At 44.1% G+C, this 17,588-nt stretch overlaps 1 protein-coding gene across 1 annotated transcript; it reads left to right on the top strand.

Annotated features, from left to right (window-relative positions):
* The first annotated feature begins 318 nt into the window (after positions 1-318).
* NMS (neuromedin S) lies at positions 319-8,107 on the top strand. The gene is made up of 8 exons (XM_049834260.1): positions 319-508; positions 661-716; positions 1,093-1,143; positions 2,250-2,309; positions 5,051-5,086; positions 5,515-5,556; positions 6,545-6,575; positions 7,967-8,107. The coding sequence occupies exons 1-8, from the start codon at positions 439-441 to the stop codon at positions 7,981-7,983; spliced, it is 363 nt and encodes a 120-aa protein (XP_049690217.1). The 5' UTR covers positions 319-438; the 3' UTR covers positions 7,984-8,107.
* Positions 8,108-17,588: the final 9,481 nt, after the last annotated feature.

Here is a 17,588-nt window from a genome sequence, read left to right as displayed (position 1 = left end):
TGTTCGATATGGAAGTTCACATCCCTTCTAATCAGAAGGCCAACTATCTCCCAAGCTGCCACGAGGAGGAATATTTTCCGAAGGCTCCGTAAGCCCTACCCCAAACCTGAATTTTCTGTCTAAAATGAAACCCCCAGCAGCTCCGTCGCTTCTTGCCCAGCCTCTTCACCCCCCCCCAGCCCCCTTCCAGTCACCTTTTCCAGCAAACCAGCCCTGACGGAGGTTTCCAAGGGCCGCAGGACGGGGTGCCTGCCGCAGGACCCCGGCTGGCCGGGGGTCTCCTCAGTCAGGCCGGGCCGGGCCGGGGGGGGCGGCGGCGGGAGCGGGAGCGGCACGCGGGGCCGCCCCGGCGCCCATTGGCTCGTCGTCGTCGGCCCGGGCTCGGCGCGGCCCCATAAAGGCGGGCGGCCCCCGCCCGCCCAGTCGCGCTGCCCCGCCATGTCGCCCCCGCCCGCCCTGCCCTGGCTGCTCGCCGCCTGCTGCCTCTGCGCCCTCCCGCGGGGCTCAGGTACGTCCCGTCGTCGTCGTTCCCTCAGTTCAGCACGGGGAGAGACACAACCCCCCGCCCCAAACCTTGGGAAGGGTCGTCTCCCCTCAAGGGGGGAGGCGGCGGGGCTGGGTTCCGCGGCGTTCCCTCACAGCCGTGTCCCGTCCCCGCAGGGTTCCCTCAGCCTTTCTCGCGCTACAGGGACGGCGTGGATCTGCCCAAAAGCCAGGTATGTCCGTCTTCGCCTTCCACGTCGGGAAGCGAGGCGTGGGACAGGGGTGGTCCAGCCCGGGCTGGTCCGGGGAGGTGGGAACCGAGACTGGTCCGTGGCAGGGAAATGAGGTGGGAGACTGGTGGCGGACTGGGAACGCGTTATGAAATCCCTGGGGTGGGTGGTCAGGAGTGGGGAGGCTGAAGCCCTTGGCCGCCCGGGGGGTGGATGGGGCAGGTGTGGCCAGGGTGCGATGCGCAGCTGGGTGCGGAGCAGGGCACCTGGGTCGGCCGAAGGCGGGCAGGCGAACAACCGGCTGATCCACGAGCTGAAATGCAGGTCCCCAGGTGTGGCAGACCCACTGTTAACGTCTCATCTTTACTTTTTTTTAAAGCAGCTGGCACTGTGTTTCGGTCAGTGGATGGAACTGTCTAATCAACCCCAGGTAAATTGGCTTTGGTAATGTGTTTGATCTGCTGGGACTCTCCCTTCCAGACATACTAATTGCCCTGTGTAACCCTGTGCATCAATGTCTGCGGGTGGCACAGCCTCCCCCAGAGAGCCGGTGGCTCTGGAGAGCAGAGCGAGTTTGCTGGTGTATGTGCTCTCCTCCCTGCAGAGCTAACTGAGACTTAGGGAAAGAAAAAAATGAGCTTTTCTTCCCGTCACAGCGGTAGCTAGCGCTGAAGCAAGAAGCACCGGTCAGTGCTGTAGGAGTTACAGGCAGGTCCTGGGTCTGTGGTGGTGGGTGGCTGGGTTTTCTCTGGGGTGCTCAGAGCAGCAAGGGGAAGTTTTCACTGCTCATTTCTGCTGCGGTGTCTCTGGCCCAGAGCTTGCAAAAAGCTTAAAAAAACCCCCCAAACAACTCAGTAGCTTTGAAAGTTCAGCCTCGCTGCATTTGATACTGAGCCCAAGGGTCACTTTCATTTTCAAAGGGGAGAGAAAAATCTTTGCAGGATCAGGAATTATCTGGAAGTTTTGAACATTTTGTGCTGATTTTTCTTTCTGAAATCTTTCAGTTTTGTAACCCGAGACTTGTGGAAAACAGTTCCCAGAGCCAGTTGTTCAGGTGTCTTACATTTTACTTCCTTTGGAGCTGTAGTTATTTCTCATCTAATGTGATATCAGCAAGTTCCTGTCCTGTGGCAGCGAGTATGGGACAGTATACTTAAGTATATGGCTAAAGGTTATAGTACCAACTGAAATGCTTATAGGTGAAAATGAGTGTAGATTAAATATGCCAAAACCTATAAGCCATTTCTAGAAAACTTAGCATAGGAAACTATTTTAAATATAAGAGGCTGCTTTAGATCTTTCTATAGCATAAGACTGTGTTGACAATATTAGTAGTATTGTGTGTATTTTTCTCACACAAAATACTAGTTCTTCAGCTTGTAATACTATCAGTAAGTCTTGCCCTGCTCTAAGGGGTTTTAGTGGAACGGTGTTCAGTCTAAATTGTGCTGGGATCAGAATCAAGCCTGTTCTCTATCAAGCCTTGTAAACCACGTCCTCTCAGTAAATGTATTAAAGTACTGTTTGGTTTTGCAGATCTCCAGCACTGTCTTGGATCTCTGTTATTCCATATTTAACAGCATGCATACAAATGAGGTAAGGTGTAATTGCTTGTTTTATTTCAAAGCAGTGCCTCCAAATCCAACTTTTTGACACTTCTCTCCAAACAATAATGTATAATCTAATATCGGCATGGTTTAGGAGATGTAGGAGAGTATATAGATTATTTCTTCTCATTGGTAGCTTACATGTAATTCTTAACTCCAGTAATTTATATATGAAATTGCTGTTTTTCACCAATTCAGAGCTCAAGAACCAAAACATCCACTTACAGCTGGGGTCAGTATTTTAACCTGACCCTCACTTTTGAATAATACAGGGTTAAATATGCTATAAATATACATAACATTGGATCAACAGCATACATAGATCTTGCTGAACATGGAGGTGTATGAGTTGCTTTACTGATTTTAATACCTGTTGAGCCTGTTTTTTTGTGTTTCCGACTCGGATCCAAAAGATTGAGGAGTTATTGAATATAGCTCTTCCTCATTGGTGCAGTCATTAGAACCTAGCTCAATGTCAGTTCTGCTTTATATCACTACTTTTATTATTACTGGTTTATTAAAAGCCTTTCTCATAAAATTCACTCAGCCCCTGGATATGTTAAAAAGGCCAATTTACTTGTGGAGTTTTAGTTCTCTGTTTCAAATCACAAGTAGAGCCTTCAAGACAGTAATAGAAAGTATTTTGACATGTATTTCAATATGTCTTCTTGCCAGTGTCTTTAGCTAATTATAATTCCAAGCATGCTTTCCTAAAGCAGCCATAGAAGTCTACAATACTGAAGTTGATTGTATAAAAAATTCTAGCATTTCAGTCTTAAGTATCTAAAATGTTTTGAGTTCAGTATTGACTCCTGTACTTCTGCAGCTTGGCTAATGAGGGGACATCCAGAATCATCTGGTAACTTTGAATGGAGCCTATTCCTGGTTATTATTTTAGTTATTAACTTTGCAAAAAATTCACCCTCTGTTATGCATCCTCAAGACTGGGAGCTGTATCTCACACAGTATGCTTTCAAGAGATACGACTAATATCAGCTACATATCTGCAATATGATTTCTAGATGTGGTCTGATTAAGTGGCAGATCAAATATAAATGTGAAATATGGAAAAGGAGCTATGCAAAAATTGCAGTTTTACCCAGCTGGTCAAATTTTTATTACATGAAGATGTACTTTCTCAGCCAACAAGGAATCTTCAGAAGACACTGCAAACATAAGTCTATATGAAGTGCACCCAGTGAAACAGTTATGAAATTCTACTCATTACAGCTGGACTTCAACTTTCTACATGATCCTGTATTTGTGTGGATTTTTAAAAAATTGATTCAGAGTTATATATTATGTACAGAAGGTAGATGGTGTTTCAAGAGAAGGAATGAGACCTCGGCACTATGAAAGGCAAAGTCAATGGCAATTCGGGCATTAATGGGACTTGAACTCCATCTGGGGAACTTAAAATCTTTTGGCAGAACTAATAGACTATTTAATTTCAATGTCTAATCTTTGGGTAAACCTTGCAGATGGCACTTTTAAAGAAATCAAAAAGAGCTGTCTAAACCCAGCCATGTTGCAGTCACACCTCCATGAGAATTTGAAATTTCCACCCTAAAGTCAAGCCAAGATGCTGCTTAGAAGCTCAGTTCTTACCATGTTTCTTCCACATAGTAAACTCTCACCTGTTACAAATTAGCTAGGATATTTGAAACTGCAGGCTAAGTCATGAGTTAGTCTCTTTGTTTGGCATGTAATAATCATCTCGGAACAAAACTAGCATTCATGCTATCTCTTTGTTGTAGTCTCCTTTGCATCCTTTAAAGCACCTTGATTGAGGAAGCACTTTTTTCTTCCATAGTATTTCATAGCCCTGTAAGTCAATGTCAGTTGCTCTCCAAATATCATTGTCTTAAGGCTTGAACCAAGGAAATCCTCATCTCATACCCTGAATTGTGATTCCCTCCTTCTTGCTTGTATATTTTAGCTTTTTAAATTCTTCCTCTCCAGTTTCCCATCCACATGCTTTTCCTGTGTTCCCATCCCCTGTCTTCATGTCCTTGCTCATTATATGTGCTTGTTTTTCAAGCCCACCCCAGGTAACTAAACCCGTTCACTGATATAACTGTGGCTGTGGCACACAGAGCTATCTCATTCCTGGCCAGCTGGGAGCATGCAGCCCAGCAGCTGTGCTGTGGGTGGGAGGGCTCCCAAACCTGGCCGATGTACCAGACTGCAGGTTCAGGGCTTTGTTAGACACCGAGCTTAGTCTGCTCCCATGAAGTCATGGGGAAAGTTTCTATTTCCTGATGTAAGGCTGCATAGGAAAATGAGCAATTTCCTATAGAATAAAGGATGCAGGGGAAGGCTTAAAACCAGCAGTCATGCCTGGGTTAAAACTAAGGGCAGTCCGAAAGGTGAAGAGCAGCCACATCTTAACAAGGTAAGAGCTATTGGTACAATTCAAGCCTGAGGAATGGAGGTGCTGTGTTTGTTCCAAGTGGAGCTCTGCTTCACCCCCCAGAGCATGGCTGTGCTTTGCTGTACAGTGAGGGAAGCATGTTGAATAATGGTAACGAATGGGGTAATGTTGGTTAAGGCAATGTTTAAAATCAGTCTTTAAAAAGATCCATTTGCTGCTGTTATATCTGTCTGTGATAAGTGTAAGAATATCTTTCTTCTCACATGGAGTGCAGCAACCTCATCAGTGATGGAGGATTACTATCACAAGCCAAAGAAATGACAGCATCTTGACTAACTTACACTGTCCACTTGCAGGAATCACAGATTGCTGCTGCAAAGTTTACAAAGAAGGTATGTAAATGTGAAGACAAGCGAGTAGCAACGGACAGGGCCCTTTTCCTGTTTCTTTTGCTGCTTTTTAAGTCGGCTTTTATCAATGGTTGGAAAGAGAGCTGTACTGACCCTGCTTCTGCAAAGCAATCCACCATGTGTAAAGCTTTCTTTTATACATTTTCTAAAGCCTTTGAATCTTTAATTATGGTAATTTAGTATATTTACACTAGACAGAGTGGATAGTTCTTGACAATGCCTTTTGGGTATTAATTTTTAATTGGCATTCCAGATGAATGGGCATTGGGGACTATCAACATCTTGTTTGTATGCTGCTGAAAAAGGGCTTGAATTATTGATATTTTGATGGAATGACACTGAAACTTGTCAACAGATCTATGGAACTGAGTTTAAAGTATTTTGTTAATAGCTTGTGTTTTATTTTACAGGATAGTCATGAGACTCTGGGACGGCCTTTTTTCCTTTTCAGGGTATCTGAATCTCTTTTTAAAGATTCTGAATCACAGACAATGTTATATATCCATAGACAAGCAACTGTTTGCCTTCACAAATTCTTGCCACGCTTTTTTGAGTAAAGGCCAAATATCCCTTGCTTGAAAGCTTTAGGGAGCTATTTGCTTAAAAAGCTCTGGTTCAACTAAAAGATGACAAGATAATGAGATCTGGGGTAGTCATGGATTAAAAACTTCTTTATATGAAGCAGGGGTTCTGCAATTGTTTTATCTTAAGCCAAATCATCCAAGCACAGAAGTAGTATTTAGCTTGTATCTCTGAGACTTCCAAGGTACACTGATGCTAAATTTGTTAGATAAAACATGTGTGTGAGCTGAATGTCCACTTGGTCTGAAAGGTCTGGCCAGTAAGTGATGGCACACTGCATAACAGGGTGAAAAGCCAAAGCAAAATCATAGACATCATCACTTCTCTCATGTTTTTCACCCGTTGTCTTGCTGAACTATGGTACGGTCTAATGCAGAATATGCTGGTTTAGGCACGCTCTGATTAACACCACACTAGTTTTTAGGAATATCTTCAACACATTAAAAAAAAATAATTTATAGAGTAGGTCATAGCAGGTAACCAGAGTCCCAGTTCAGCTGTCACTTATGTTTTAGCTCACTTCAAGTGTGCCTGGATAGGTACTTTCAGTGCTAGTATTTATATGCTCTTTCTTGGGCATCTACACATAGTACCCCAATGGGTTGGGACCGAGACCCTTAATGAGAATAATTAAAGCCACATTGTTTAGCTGTTTGGACAGAAGCAGAATGAGTATTTCTCAGATTCGGAGGCAAAACCCACCCTGGATGGATCCCCTGGTATTTGACATGTTGTCCCTTTAAAGGAAATCTTACTGCAGCCTTCTTATGTATGCAGCATGATGGGAGATGTATTTTGGTGTGCTTAAATCTGGCATCTAATACCTCTGCACAACCATCTAATTATTATATTTTTCAGCCTCGAAACGGAAGAACTATCGAAGGCAGTGGTAAGTAGGCATCTAAAAGTGACAAGACTTTGTTCTGTTTTTTTTTCCAATAATGATCCTCATGACGGAAGGAGTTACTGAGAAGTATTACAAACCTAGTAGAAACTAAGATACCCATGTGGATGTTTCATATGGTTACTAGGAGGTGTCTGGGCAGAAATGCATTTTTTGTATGCTCTTGACAGAAGGGTTGTTTTCTTCCCTCTCTGAGGTTCAGTAAGGAGGAACTTTCATCCTTTGCAAAATGATAGAAATGGTACAGAAATTGTGAAGTTTAAAACCAGAGGGTTTAAGTTGTACTTGGAACACAAAAGCATAGACTCATCTATGTTCCAGGAGACCTTCAGTCACCTAATCCTACGTGAGGCCACTAATACAGATCTCTGCATGCAGGTGGGAGTCATCCTCACATCAGAATTAGGACCTCTTTGGGGGTAAACTTTAACTAGACAGAGCAGGAGTGGGGATATAAGGAAGGAAGGTAGTGAGATGTAATAATATCACCTAGCACTTGCATATCCATCTTTGCAAGTGTCTGTTAAAGGTTTTCATGAGCTTTAATGGAAAATGGACAAAACAGTCAATGTACATGTGTCCCCTCCTTCAGTCTCTCTCCTTCCAATCTTTTACCCCACAATAAGACCTAAGACTTGGGAGAGCGGTGTAGAGCAGCATCGCTACTTGCTTCGTCTGGTCTTAAGGCACTGCCCTGGACATATATTGCTTCTTGTGGGTGAAAGGAAGATAAGGAGCTAGATGGATCTCTGGTTTGAGCCAGTGCAGCTGTTCTTGTGTTAAGCCCGCATGTATGGGGGAAATGTTTCATAGCTGTGAAACCTGTAGGGACAGGGAGTGCTCCCCAGATCTGTTTAGAGTAACTGGAAGCATGAGCTGACAACCGCTAAGATAAGCGTGGTGGAGAACACCAAGAGAACACTAAGAACAGGTGGAGAGTCCCTATAGATTTTGGGCAAACCAGTTAAAAACAATTAGAGTAAACTTGCATGGAAGTACTCTATGCAGAGTATACTGTTAGCAGAATTGCTAAACTATCAAACACATCTCATTAAACTGCTGGTGTAGAAGCCACTACTCTATAGTTGTGCCTTACAGCAGTAAACTTTATCCACAGCTCAGCCTCTGCACTGTAAAGGAAGGACAGTGGAGTTGGGGCATGGTGGAGAGAGGAGAACTGTGTGAGGAGGGAGAGTACAAATAACAGCTCTGGGCACTTATCTGAACTTTCAGACTTTCATCCATCTTAATCTTCTGGTGCTTGAAGTTATTTAATTTCTAACTTTGGGAAGGACCAGACATGCAAAACTGAATACTAAGTCGTATTCAGATCAACATCTCAGCATAAAATATGATACTGTGTTCATTTGTTTCAGAATACCATGGAATATGAAGTTCATGGGTCAATTTACCAGCTCGGTGACTTGGTTTACATAAAGAAAAGACTCCCCATTGCACTGGTTGTCTATTATGTGACTCGGTTGTCTGGAATTTGCTGTTCCATGTAATAAATTTGCAATCACTAATTATGCTTGTTGTCCTTTTTAATTAAAGTAGGTACTAGACTTCATTGGGCTATAGTGTAGCATTGCCTGGTTCCAGCTGTATTCAAAAGAAATCAATCATCTGAATAGTGACAATTTTCAAATCCAACAGTGCATTTTATATTTAACATCTTCTTTAATAGGGTCATGAATTATAAGCTTGCCCTTTTGACTAGTTAATATATTTCCCCAGCATTTCAGAATGTGCATCCCAAATAGCATGACAAGATACTAAAATCATCATGGACATTTTAATAATTTAATTCTTATTTTGAATAACTAAGGTCTTGAGTGTGATAATTGATAAATCCAAAGCACTTTGAAAGAAGGTGAACAAGTACTGCTGTTACATACAAGCACTATTTGATCAGATGTATTTTTTTTTCAGCCTTGCCTTACTGGCTATAGTAAAGCACAAATAGTCACTTATGAGGGATATTCTGAACATCTGCCCTTTTTTTACTGAAATCATGCATTTAAACCTGTGGTGCAGCTAATTGTGCTTGCACTGTATGGAGTGGGGTGATGTGTTTTGTTAGGTGGAGACATTTATGGGAGGAAGACTTAAAGTACGAAGCAGTTACTTCCTTGGGAAGAAAAGAGCGTAGTAAAAGCCAGGGTTTGGGGATACACACCAGGTTGGGATTCCTCAACAGAGTGAACCATGGCATTGGCTTCCTCAAGCCTTTGTTATCTTCCCTTCCCCTCCTTGGCTAATCAGTCCTGGTGCCATGGCATGGTACCATCTCAGTTACCCTGGCACAGCTGTATGTGAACTGGATTTGGGAACTCCTCTGTCTTCAAAAACAAATCCTGAGAGACCTGGGGGGGTTAACTGGAAAATTTCCCAATTGTGCTGTATTAACAGAAGTTTGGCTGGTCGCTAGGGGGAAGTGATGAGTTATTTGGCAGTTGTTGGACCACATCTAGGGTAGAGTATCCAGTTTGGGGCCACACAATCCAGGAAGGGCATGGACAAATGGGAGGGAGCTCGTGGAGGACCTCCAAGGTGGTGAGGGCTGGAGCACTTCCCCGGTGAGGACATGCAGGGGCAACTGGGCTAGTTCAGCCTGGAGGAGGGATGCTTTCAGGGCACCTAACAGCCCCTCCAGTGCATACGAGGGGTCATCAGGAGACAGTCAGGCTCCTCAGTGTGGGGAGGGAGGACAAGTGGCAACAGGCATAAGTTGAAGCAAGAGAGGTTGAGACATGCAGGCAGTGCAACAGGTTGACCAGAGAGGTTGTGCTGTCCAGTCCTCGGAGGTTTTCAGGACCAGAGGAGACAAAACCTGGTCTGAATTCCTGCTTGGGATCAGACTGGAGACCTCCTGAGGTCCCTGCCAGCCTCAGTTATTCTGTGACATGAGTACAATTTCATGTTATGTACTTCAGCCTCTAACAGGGTCAAGCTCTGGCTGAATTTTAGCTCCCGTGCCTTTACCTGGGCAGAGAGTGCTGGGGGGGTCCCCAGGGAGGCTGCTCAGGGCAATTAAGGCCTATTTGTGCCCTCACGGCACACTGTTGCTGTTGTTCACTGTGTTGTCAAATCCCGTTGGAAATGATTAGCCCATGGAAAGACTACCGAAGGAATGCTGGCTCCTCTGGCTCAAGTATTTGGAGCTAGCTAGGGTGCCCCTCTGGAAGAAATAGCTAAGACAAATGTAAGTGGTGGAGATGCACCATATTAATGCAAATAAATATGACATAATAATACAAAAGCACAGCAATGGCTCTTCTGGCCTGTTTCACCTCGGAGGCCAAAGCTGCACAGTATCAAGTTTTGCTCAGTTCTGCATAAATATTTGTACTGGTTTTGACTGGGATAGAGTTAATGTTCTTCATAGTAGCTCTTACGGTGCTCTGTTTTGGCTCTGTGACCAAACCAGCATTGAAAACACGGGGATGTTTTCGTCACTGCTGAGCAGTGCTCACATAGAGCCAAGGTCTTTTCTGCTTCTCCCCCCACCCCACCAGCGAGGAGGCTGGGGGGGGCACAAGGAGTTGGGAGGAGACACAGCCAGGACAGCTGACCCCAACTGACCCAAGGGAGATTTCAGACCATAGGACGTCATGATCAGCAGATAAAGCTGGGGGAAGGGGGAGAAAGGGGAATGTTCAGAGTGATGGTGTTTGTCTTCCCAAGTCACCGTTAGGCATGATGGAGCCCTGCTGTCCTGGAGATGGCTGAACACCTGCCTGCCCATGGGAAGCAGTGAATGAACTTCTCATTTTGCTTTGCTTCACTTATTAAACTGTCTTTATCTCAGCCCAGGAGTTTTCTCACTTTTACCCGTCCAATTCTCTCCCCCATCCTGCTGGGGGGGGATGAGCGAGCGGCTGCGTGGGGCTGAGCTGTTGGGGTTAACCCACAGCAATACCGTACCATCCGCAACTCTTGCCGTGCTCTCACCATCAGCAGTGGCTTCCTCCACCCACAACAGGTTTCAAGAATAACATGTATTTGGGCCTTGAAACTGGTTAAATAAGGCTGATAAATAGGTGGTAATTTGCAAGCGAGGACCTAGCTTAGGATCCTCAGCCATATTTCTGTAGTTACTGTGGCTCCTCTGTAAAATGCACAGGAGAGCTCTTGTTCACTGCTTAGTGGAAACCTTTGCTCCCTGGAGCAACACAAATGTCACCTGTGGAATAGGAGAGATTAATAATATTGAAATGTAGAGGTCACCCCTGGCCTGAAACCCTGAATGTCCTGCTGCAAAACCCACAGCAGAAACTGAGAAGCACAGACACAGGTGACAACAACAATTAGAAGCACGGAAAAATTTCAGCAAGAGAAAGAAGTGAAAGCTCAGTTCCCATTGTCAGCAAGAGAAGAGACAAATAAAGAGTGACAAGACAAGGTATACAAAGTAATGAGTGTGTTTAGAAGAGTAAATCCAATGCTTATCCATCTTCTTGTAATAAAAAGGAGCTAGGAGAGTGACTCAATTACACTGAGAGGCAGTACATTTAAGCTGCAAAGGGGAATTTTTTTTTCTAACACTTAATCAACTCCCGAAACCAGTTGCCGCAGCTTAGAGCATGTGGTTAGAGACGGCTCTGCTGGCTCTTGGGAAGGCAGGCACACTGAGGAGCGCACACCTTCGTGCCACCTAACTTGCCTCGGAAATCACTTTAGGCTGGCCCAGGATCTCCTGGGTTAAAAGCCTGGCCTGCTCGAGCTGGGCTCAGCAGAGTGCACAGGAGGGACCTGGAAATGTGCTTGCCAGTGGGGGAGCGAGTGCCACTCACCAAAGAGCCAGAGCACGAAGGACGAGTGGAAAACCCTCTTGGTGCTTTGCTTTGCTTTGTGGTCCCTTCATGTTCCGATGCCTCGGACAGCCTCACTCCCTTCTTGGCTCCCCCAGGGAAGAGCACACTTACTAAATCTCCAGGAGATGGCAAGCTGGGAGGGGCGGCAAGCGCTGGAGGACAGAGTCGGCATTCAGAATGGTTTTGGCAAAGGAAGACAGATCTGGAAAAAATATGTACGGCTTGCTGAGGATGAAAGGAAGGTATTACATGTACTGAAGAATAATCAGTTGCAGCTTTGCAGCAAAGGGGGTGGGTAACTGTAGACAGTCAAATATCGCCGTATTGGGGAGAACACAAAAATACAGCGTGGAATAAATAAGAAGCTGTAGAGACTATGACATGGGAGGTGTTGCACTGATGATTACAGGGAAGACTTCACATACAGAGTAGCACTGGAGAAGAAAGGGGGGGGACCAAAAGGAGAGAGCCCAGCAGAGGGGAAAGGCAGACGTCAAGGAAAGCTTCTTGGTTTGCAAGAAGGAAGGTTTGAAAAGGGGAGGGGAATGATAAAATGCTTCATTTTAAGCTCACCACTCCTGGCAGTATCCACCACACCCATGGATGGATACTGCCAGCAGAGGTAAGCTTAAAATGAAGAAAGATTCACATTGAATCTGACAATATCAGGAGAATGAAGCACTGACTGATAAGCAGAGCTACTTTTCTCAGTCATAAAAATTCTCCAGGGGGACTGACACCTCACTTGGACTCTAAATTACAAAAGTCCCAGCTCTGAAATAACTGCAAGCAGAATTTTCTCTCTTTAGTGTTACATCATGGTGCAATGTTTATTCCTAATTATGTTTCATTTAATGGAAGATTTAGTACCATTGTTTTGTTGAACATCCAGCATACTTCAGATAGATGGAAATTGCTCTGGCTGCTTCTGGAGAAGGGGAAGATTCAATCTTAGAGAGCCCAGCACTTATACTTTACATACTTTTATCTCATGATAACGCTTGTCACACTAACAGCTGTGACAAGTGGCACCTGACTCCCAAAGCTGCAGGGCAGCCCTGGGAAGGACATTGTCTTTGCTTCTGGAATGCTCGTGTAAAATGAGAGAAAACATCCCAGCATGGAAAAGGAAGCATATGGACTACAGAAAAAAATGGAAAAGCCCATTTGTGACGTGCAAACTCAGACTGCACACAAACTGGAGTCCTCTGAAAATGCAGTGAGAGGATTCAGATGACTGGCCATGAGGGCTGACTGATGGCCAGTGAGATAACCGCCGTGTACACATGACATGAAATACCATCTAGGAACTGAAAACACATCAGCCAACTGCTTGTCTCATCCTCACAATTGTCAGCAGGTAATGAGACAGAATTAGCTGCAGAAATTGCAAATATACCTGCTGGAGATTTAAAACCATTTGCTTAACGTAGCCAGTTGGGCAGAAAATATGCAACTGCTTGACAGGCTGGCCAAAAGCTGCCAGCGACCTGTTCCAGCTGCCCTAGTGCACGTAAGGCTGCCGAACAAACTCCAGCCACAAGATGGATATGCTTATTCCAAACACAGCAGCAAAATGTTTATTTCTTTGCTGGGATCTTAGAGGTGAGCAAGCGATTACAGGATCTCTACTGGCAGCCGAGACGGATGCTTATGTGGAGATTGCTCTGAAGTCTTGGCTTACTTATCTGTTCCAGACAACTCACACGTTGCAGTTGCCACCCCTCCACCTTATTAAACAGGATAAAAGCATATGTTTGGCTGGGCTGGACTGCATAAACTCTCCTAATCTATACATCTATCACTGATAGATTTCTGCACTGAACAACTAGAAGTAGCTGCCAAGTCTCCTTCTCCAGTCATTTCTGCATCTACTTTTTCCACAGCGCAGAAACAAAAATGTGACTGATCTTACAGCTGGTTATGATTCACCATCTAAAATGTTGACATTTCTCCTGGGCAAAGAACCTTGTACACCAAACACAGCCTATCTATTAGCCTTAAACCTGCTGAGAGATCAATAGAGAAAGCCTGAAGAACAACATATGGCAAACTTGAAAGAAATTTTTTTTAATATCTTTACCACAAAGCTTCTGCACCCAGGGGTTTCTACACAGCAGTTCAGATAGTGCCTGCTGAATTACTGCATGGGGGAGATGCGTGCACATAAATATGTGTTTCTGGAGTACAGCTATCTAAACACCAGCCAGCAAAAGACCTACATTTGGACTAGAACTTCCAAAAGAAAAGGCAAAAATGCAGAAAACACATGAACCGACCTCAGAGCACAAAAAACTGGCAATCACGTGTGACCCATCAGAAAAGTAGCAAAACCCAGGAGCCTCATTTTCCTTCATTTCCACAGCTGTATAGTTCCACAGATTATGTGTAAACTAAGATAACCCAAAGTCACTATTTTGCGACTTGCGGTAGAGCACGCCCGCGACTTCCAAGAGGACAAGGATGGCCAGCATTGCAATATTGGGACCGGTCAGCAGAGGGCAACGCCAATATCAAATTTGTGATGCTCAAAGCAGAGGCACGCCGGCTGTGCAGGGTGCCTTGTGCTTGATCCGCTCCTGACTCGGGTGACGAAGGAGTTCAGACCTTGAGCATCCCTTGTGCTCACCTGGACAAGGCTCTCCGAGGTCGTAACTTGGGATGTTTCCTCTCCTTACAAAGAAAGCGAAGGTGACAGAAGATGGCAAGCTTGTAAACACACAAATCTCAGGGCAGAGTGAACTGCAAGCGCTCTGCACAACTGAGACATCCATCAGCAGCATCAGTCCTCTAGACAGGTAAAAGAAGAGCAGCTTTTCCAGGCATCATATCACCTCCACGCTTCCATCTGCCCACAGCTTCATTGAATTGTGGAGCACCACGTACACGAATTTTCTAATGGGTGTTATTGAAAACATCAATTTTACTTGACAGACAATTGAACTACGCCACAATTCAGTTAGGAAAGTAATGCTACATCAAGATAAACGTGTTTTGCAGCATCAGTAACAAGAGAGGTGCCAGAGGAGCTGTGTTTTGAAATTTTTCATTGCTTTGCTTTACAACTAAGTCACGTACCAGCCTCAGCTACAGGTGAACTAGACCTAACCTGAAATCTGTAGCATGGGATAAGAGAGAACTAGTCAGGTGCAAAACTACTGTGCAATTAACGTCTTGTTTTACCAAAGTAAATGAGCACTTCTGTGATCAACAGAAGTAGGAAAGTTATTTCCATTAGATTTGTACTTCAGGGAGGATCTCCTATACCATATTTAATGAAAGATAGTTTTTATTAGCACTTCAGTACTATAATTTCATGCTGTGACCCTTATTTCAGCCAGGGCATACATCAGAGCTCGCTCTTTTACAGAGCTACCTATTTCCATGTCACTGGCAGGGATCAGCTTGTGGGTTCAGCTCTGCATCATATTTGACTAGAACTGCTCAGCAGATTCAGAAGTTAATAGATGAGGTCAGATGGATAAGCAAGCAAATGGTGTGCTGCCATAAATGTTGTTTTCTTAGGAGGAAGGCCAAAAACTGAAGGGAGTAAGGCAGCTGACTACAGAGTGCATAAAATAGGAAATTGGATGTCTGAGCTCTGGTTCTGGCTCTCTTGATGTGTAATGGTACCCCTACATTTCAGTGAACCACCTAAGGGCACGATTTCCATACTTAACCAAGTGCTTTGTTGAACAGGGGCTTTCCTGTGGGTATGAAGTTAAGCGTGTACACTACCAAGATGGCACCTTTCCACCTGACTCAGCTTCCCCCTTTGTGAAACAAGGGTATGGTTACTTAGCCTCAAAGTTTTGCTCTGATGATATCCAGTTCATTTCTATTCAGAAATAGGTTCAGGATCCTCCAGAGTGTCTATTAATCAACCTGGATAAAAACCCAAGCTTCCAAGGAAGCCAAGTGTTGATGATCTGGATATTTGTCTGAGTTGTTCCCAATCCCTATGTCTAGAATAAATAATGTCATTAATTACTGTAATAGACTAGTAATATTTGTTCACAGAGTTCACCTTATAATCAAATGAGAGAATTTATCCTTACATTTAAATTTATCCTCAAATAATTATCCTCAAGTTATCTTATTACCTTAATGCAGCATTATTGGTGTAATTAGCTCTGCTCCAGTAAATGTTTAAGTACTCCTCAGTGTATGTTTTGCAAAACCAGGTGCCAAACCCCAGTTCTGCATTTGTCCCGTTCAGACTGGTAACACCTCTAATGAAAAAAACTTTTCTTGTTGTTCTATCCCCAGGTTTCTGAATATCTATCATTTCTCTGCTGATGTGTTGTAAGGCAGCAGTGAAATGTCATAACTGTGTTTGTTTACTCTTCAGCAGCAGACATTTGATCTGTTGGTGGCCCCCGCCAGGGCTGGTATGAAGCTTAATGAGCTGCATTCACTTTTAACAAGTGCTGTGGAAGGAAGAGTATGTCTGGAAAATATCAGTGGTCCTGTTGAGTAGGTAATGGGACAGCAGGTATAAATGCACAGCCAGAACGGCCAGAAAGTACCCGACATTCATTTTGTTTGACAATCTTTATAGCATAAACGAAAGAACATCACCCAGTAATTCCTGCCATGAAGGGCATTATTCTTTGTTTTGCTTTATTCTATCATGAACGCTACTTCACAGAATAAATTTTACGTTCACTTCCTGCTGATATTTATGCTGCTCTTGCCTTCACTGTCTATGTCTCTCTTTCTATTTTTACAGCATTTTCATCTCCGTTCTCCCATTTCATAGTTTCTCACTGCTTCAGCACTGTTTCTCCCAACAACAACTTCTACTTTAGCCCTTCCTTCTCCGATTGCCCTGGCACGGAGTGTCCTGGTGCAGACAAAGGAGACAATGGATATGCTCAGAGGAGGAACGTGCTTCGAAGCAGGTACCAGAGCAGGTTTCCTTTGAGAGGAACTATAGATTGTTAAGGTAGTGAAAGTAAGTTAAAAGCCCCTGGATGTGGAAAAGTCATTTTACTCTTTTAAAAATTACAAAAATGACTATTTAAAAAATTATGGATCCATGGAGGAAAAAAGATGGATTACAGAGGGTAGAAGGGGGAATAGACCCCTTCTTAAGTTCTTAATAAGTTGCATACTCATTTCTACCATGGACCAGTACTGAATTTGTAACCTGAGTTAAAAGAGAATACATGGCTTCACTGGTTTCTGGATCTTTTGCCACAATTTCAGAGGAAGGAAGACTACGACTATCTGAAGAGATGGTGATCTTCAAAGAAAAACAGCTTAAAGACACGAGGAGTTCCAACACACACATCTTTGAATTTCTCAGAAGAATGCTTCAATCGGCAGTATTAAGTGATGGTGAAGCACTCAGTTGTTTACAAGGATATTATTTTACCAGGATTTAGTATTGTTGCCATTGTCTTTTCATGGAAGACAGCCCCTTAGACTCATCAGGAGGGCACAAGGGAAGCGCTCCATCAGAAGTAGGCCACAATCCACATCTCAAAACAGTTTCACACCAGTGTACCTCCATCTATCCAAAGAAATTTAAACCTGAGTCATAGTCAGAATTGGGCCTGTATGATAACGTGTAGAAAGAAGCTCCCAGACTGGTAAATAGGAAGCACATTGAGGCAAGTTTCCCAGGTCTACTGCTGACCAGTGTCCCAGTGAGCAGGGTACATGTATAGGGTACCCTGGACAAGTTGGGTCTCAGGTACATTATCTGATGTGTTACAATGACCCTGACAGGAGAGAACGCTAAGGGAAAAGCAAATCTGAAATAAGTAAGGATGTTAAAACTTGGGAAGGGAGAGGGACTGCGATATGTGACAGATGCTTAATGTTTCCTCGACAGATGCATGGGCTATGTTTGAGTTCCCTTACAGCAGCAAGCACCTTCCTTGGTGAATTCAGCTAGTGAAGTATGATTTAAGCCTCTTCAAGCAACTGCGTGATATTTGAATGACTAGAGAAGCTCATAAAAAGATTTGTTTCCTAGTTCAAGCAGCAATCCTCACTGTCTTCTGGCCATGCTTGAGACTCAGCATTATCTGAGTTTCAGAAGAAGTCGGCCAAGTGCTGTGACAGCTTGACAGAGCATCTCACTCTTTTGCCATTAATTCCAGCTTAACCAGTGCCCTGGATTCAGCACAAGCTACAAGGAGAAAGAGCCAAGCTTCTCCTCTGACCTAGG

Source organism: Accipiter gentilis, chromosome 31, assembly GCF_929443795.1.
Source record: "Accipiter gentilis chromosome 31, bAccGen1.1, whole genome shotgun sequence".
NCBI classification, from domain to species: Eukaryota; Metazoa; Chordata; class Aves; order Accipitriformes; family Accipitridae; genus Astur; species Astur gentilis.
The sequence above is the reverse complement of the archived record's forward strand: the minus strand, read 5'-3'. Positions and strand labels throughout refer to the sequence as shown.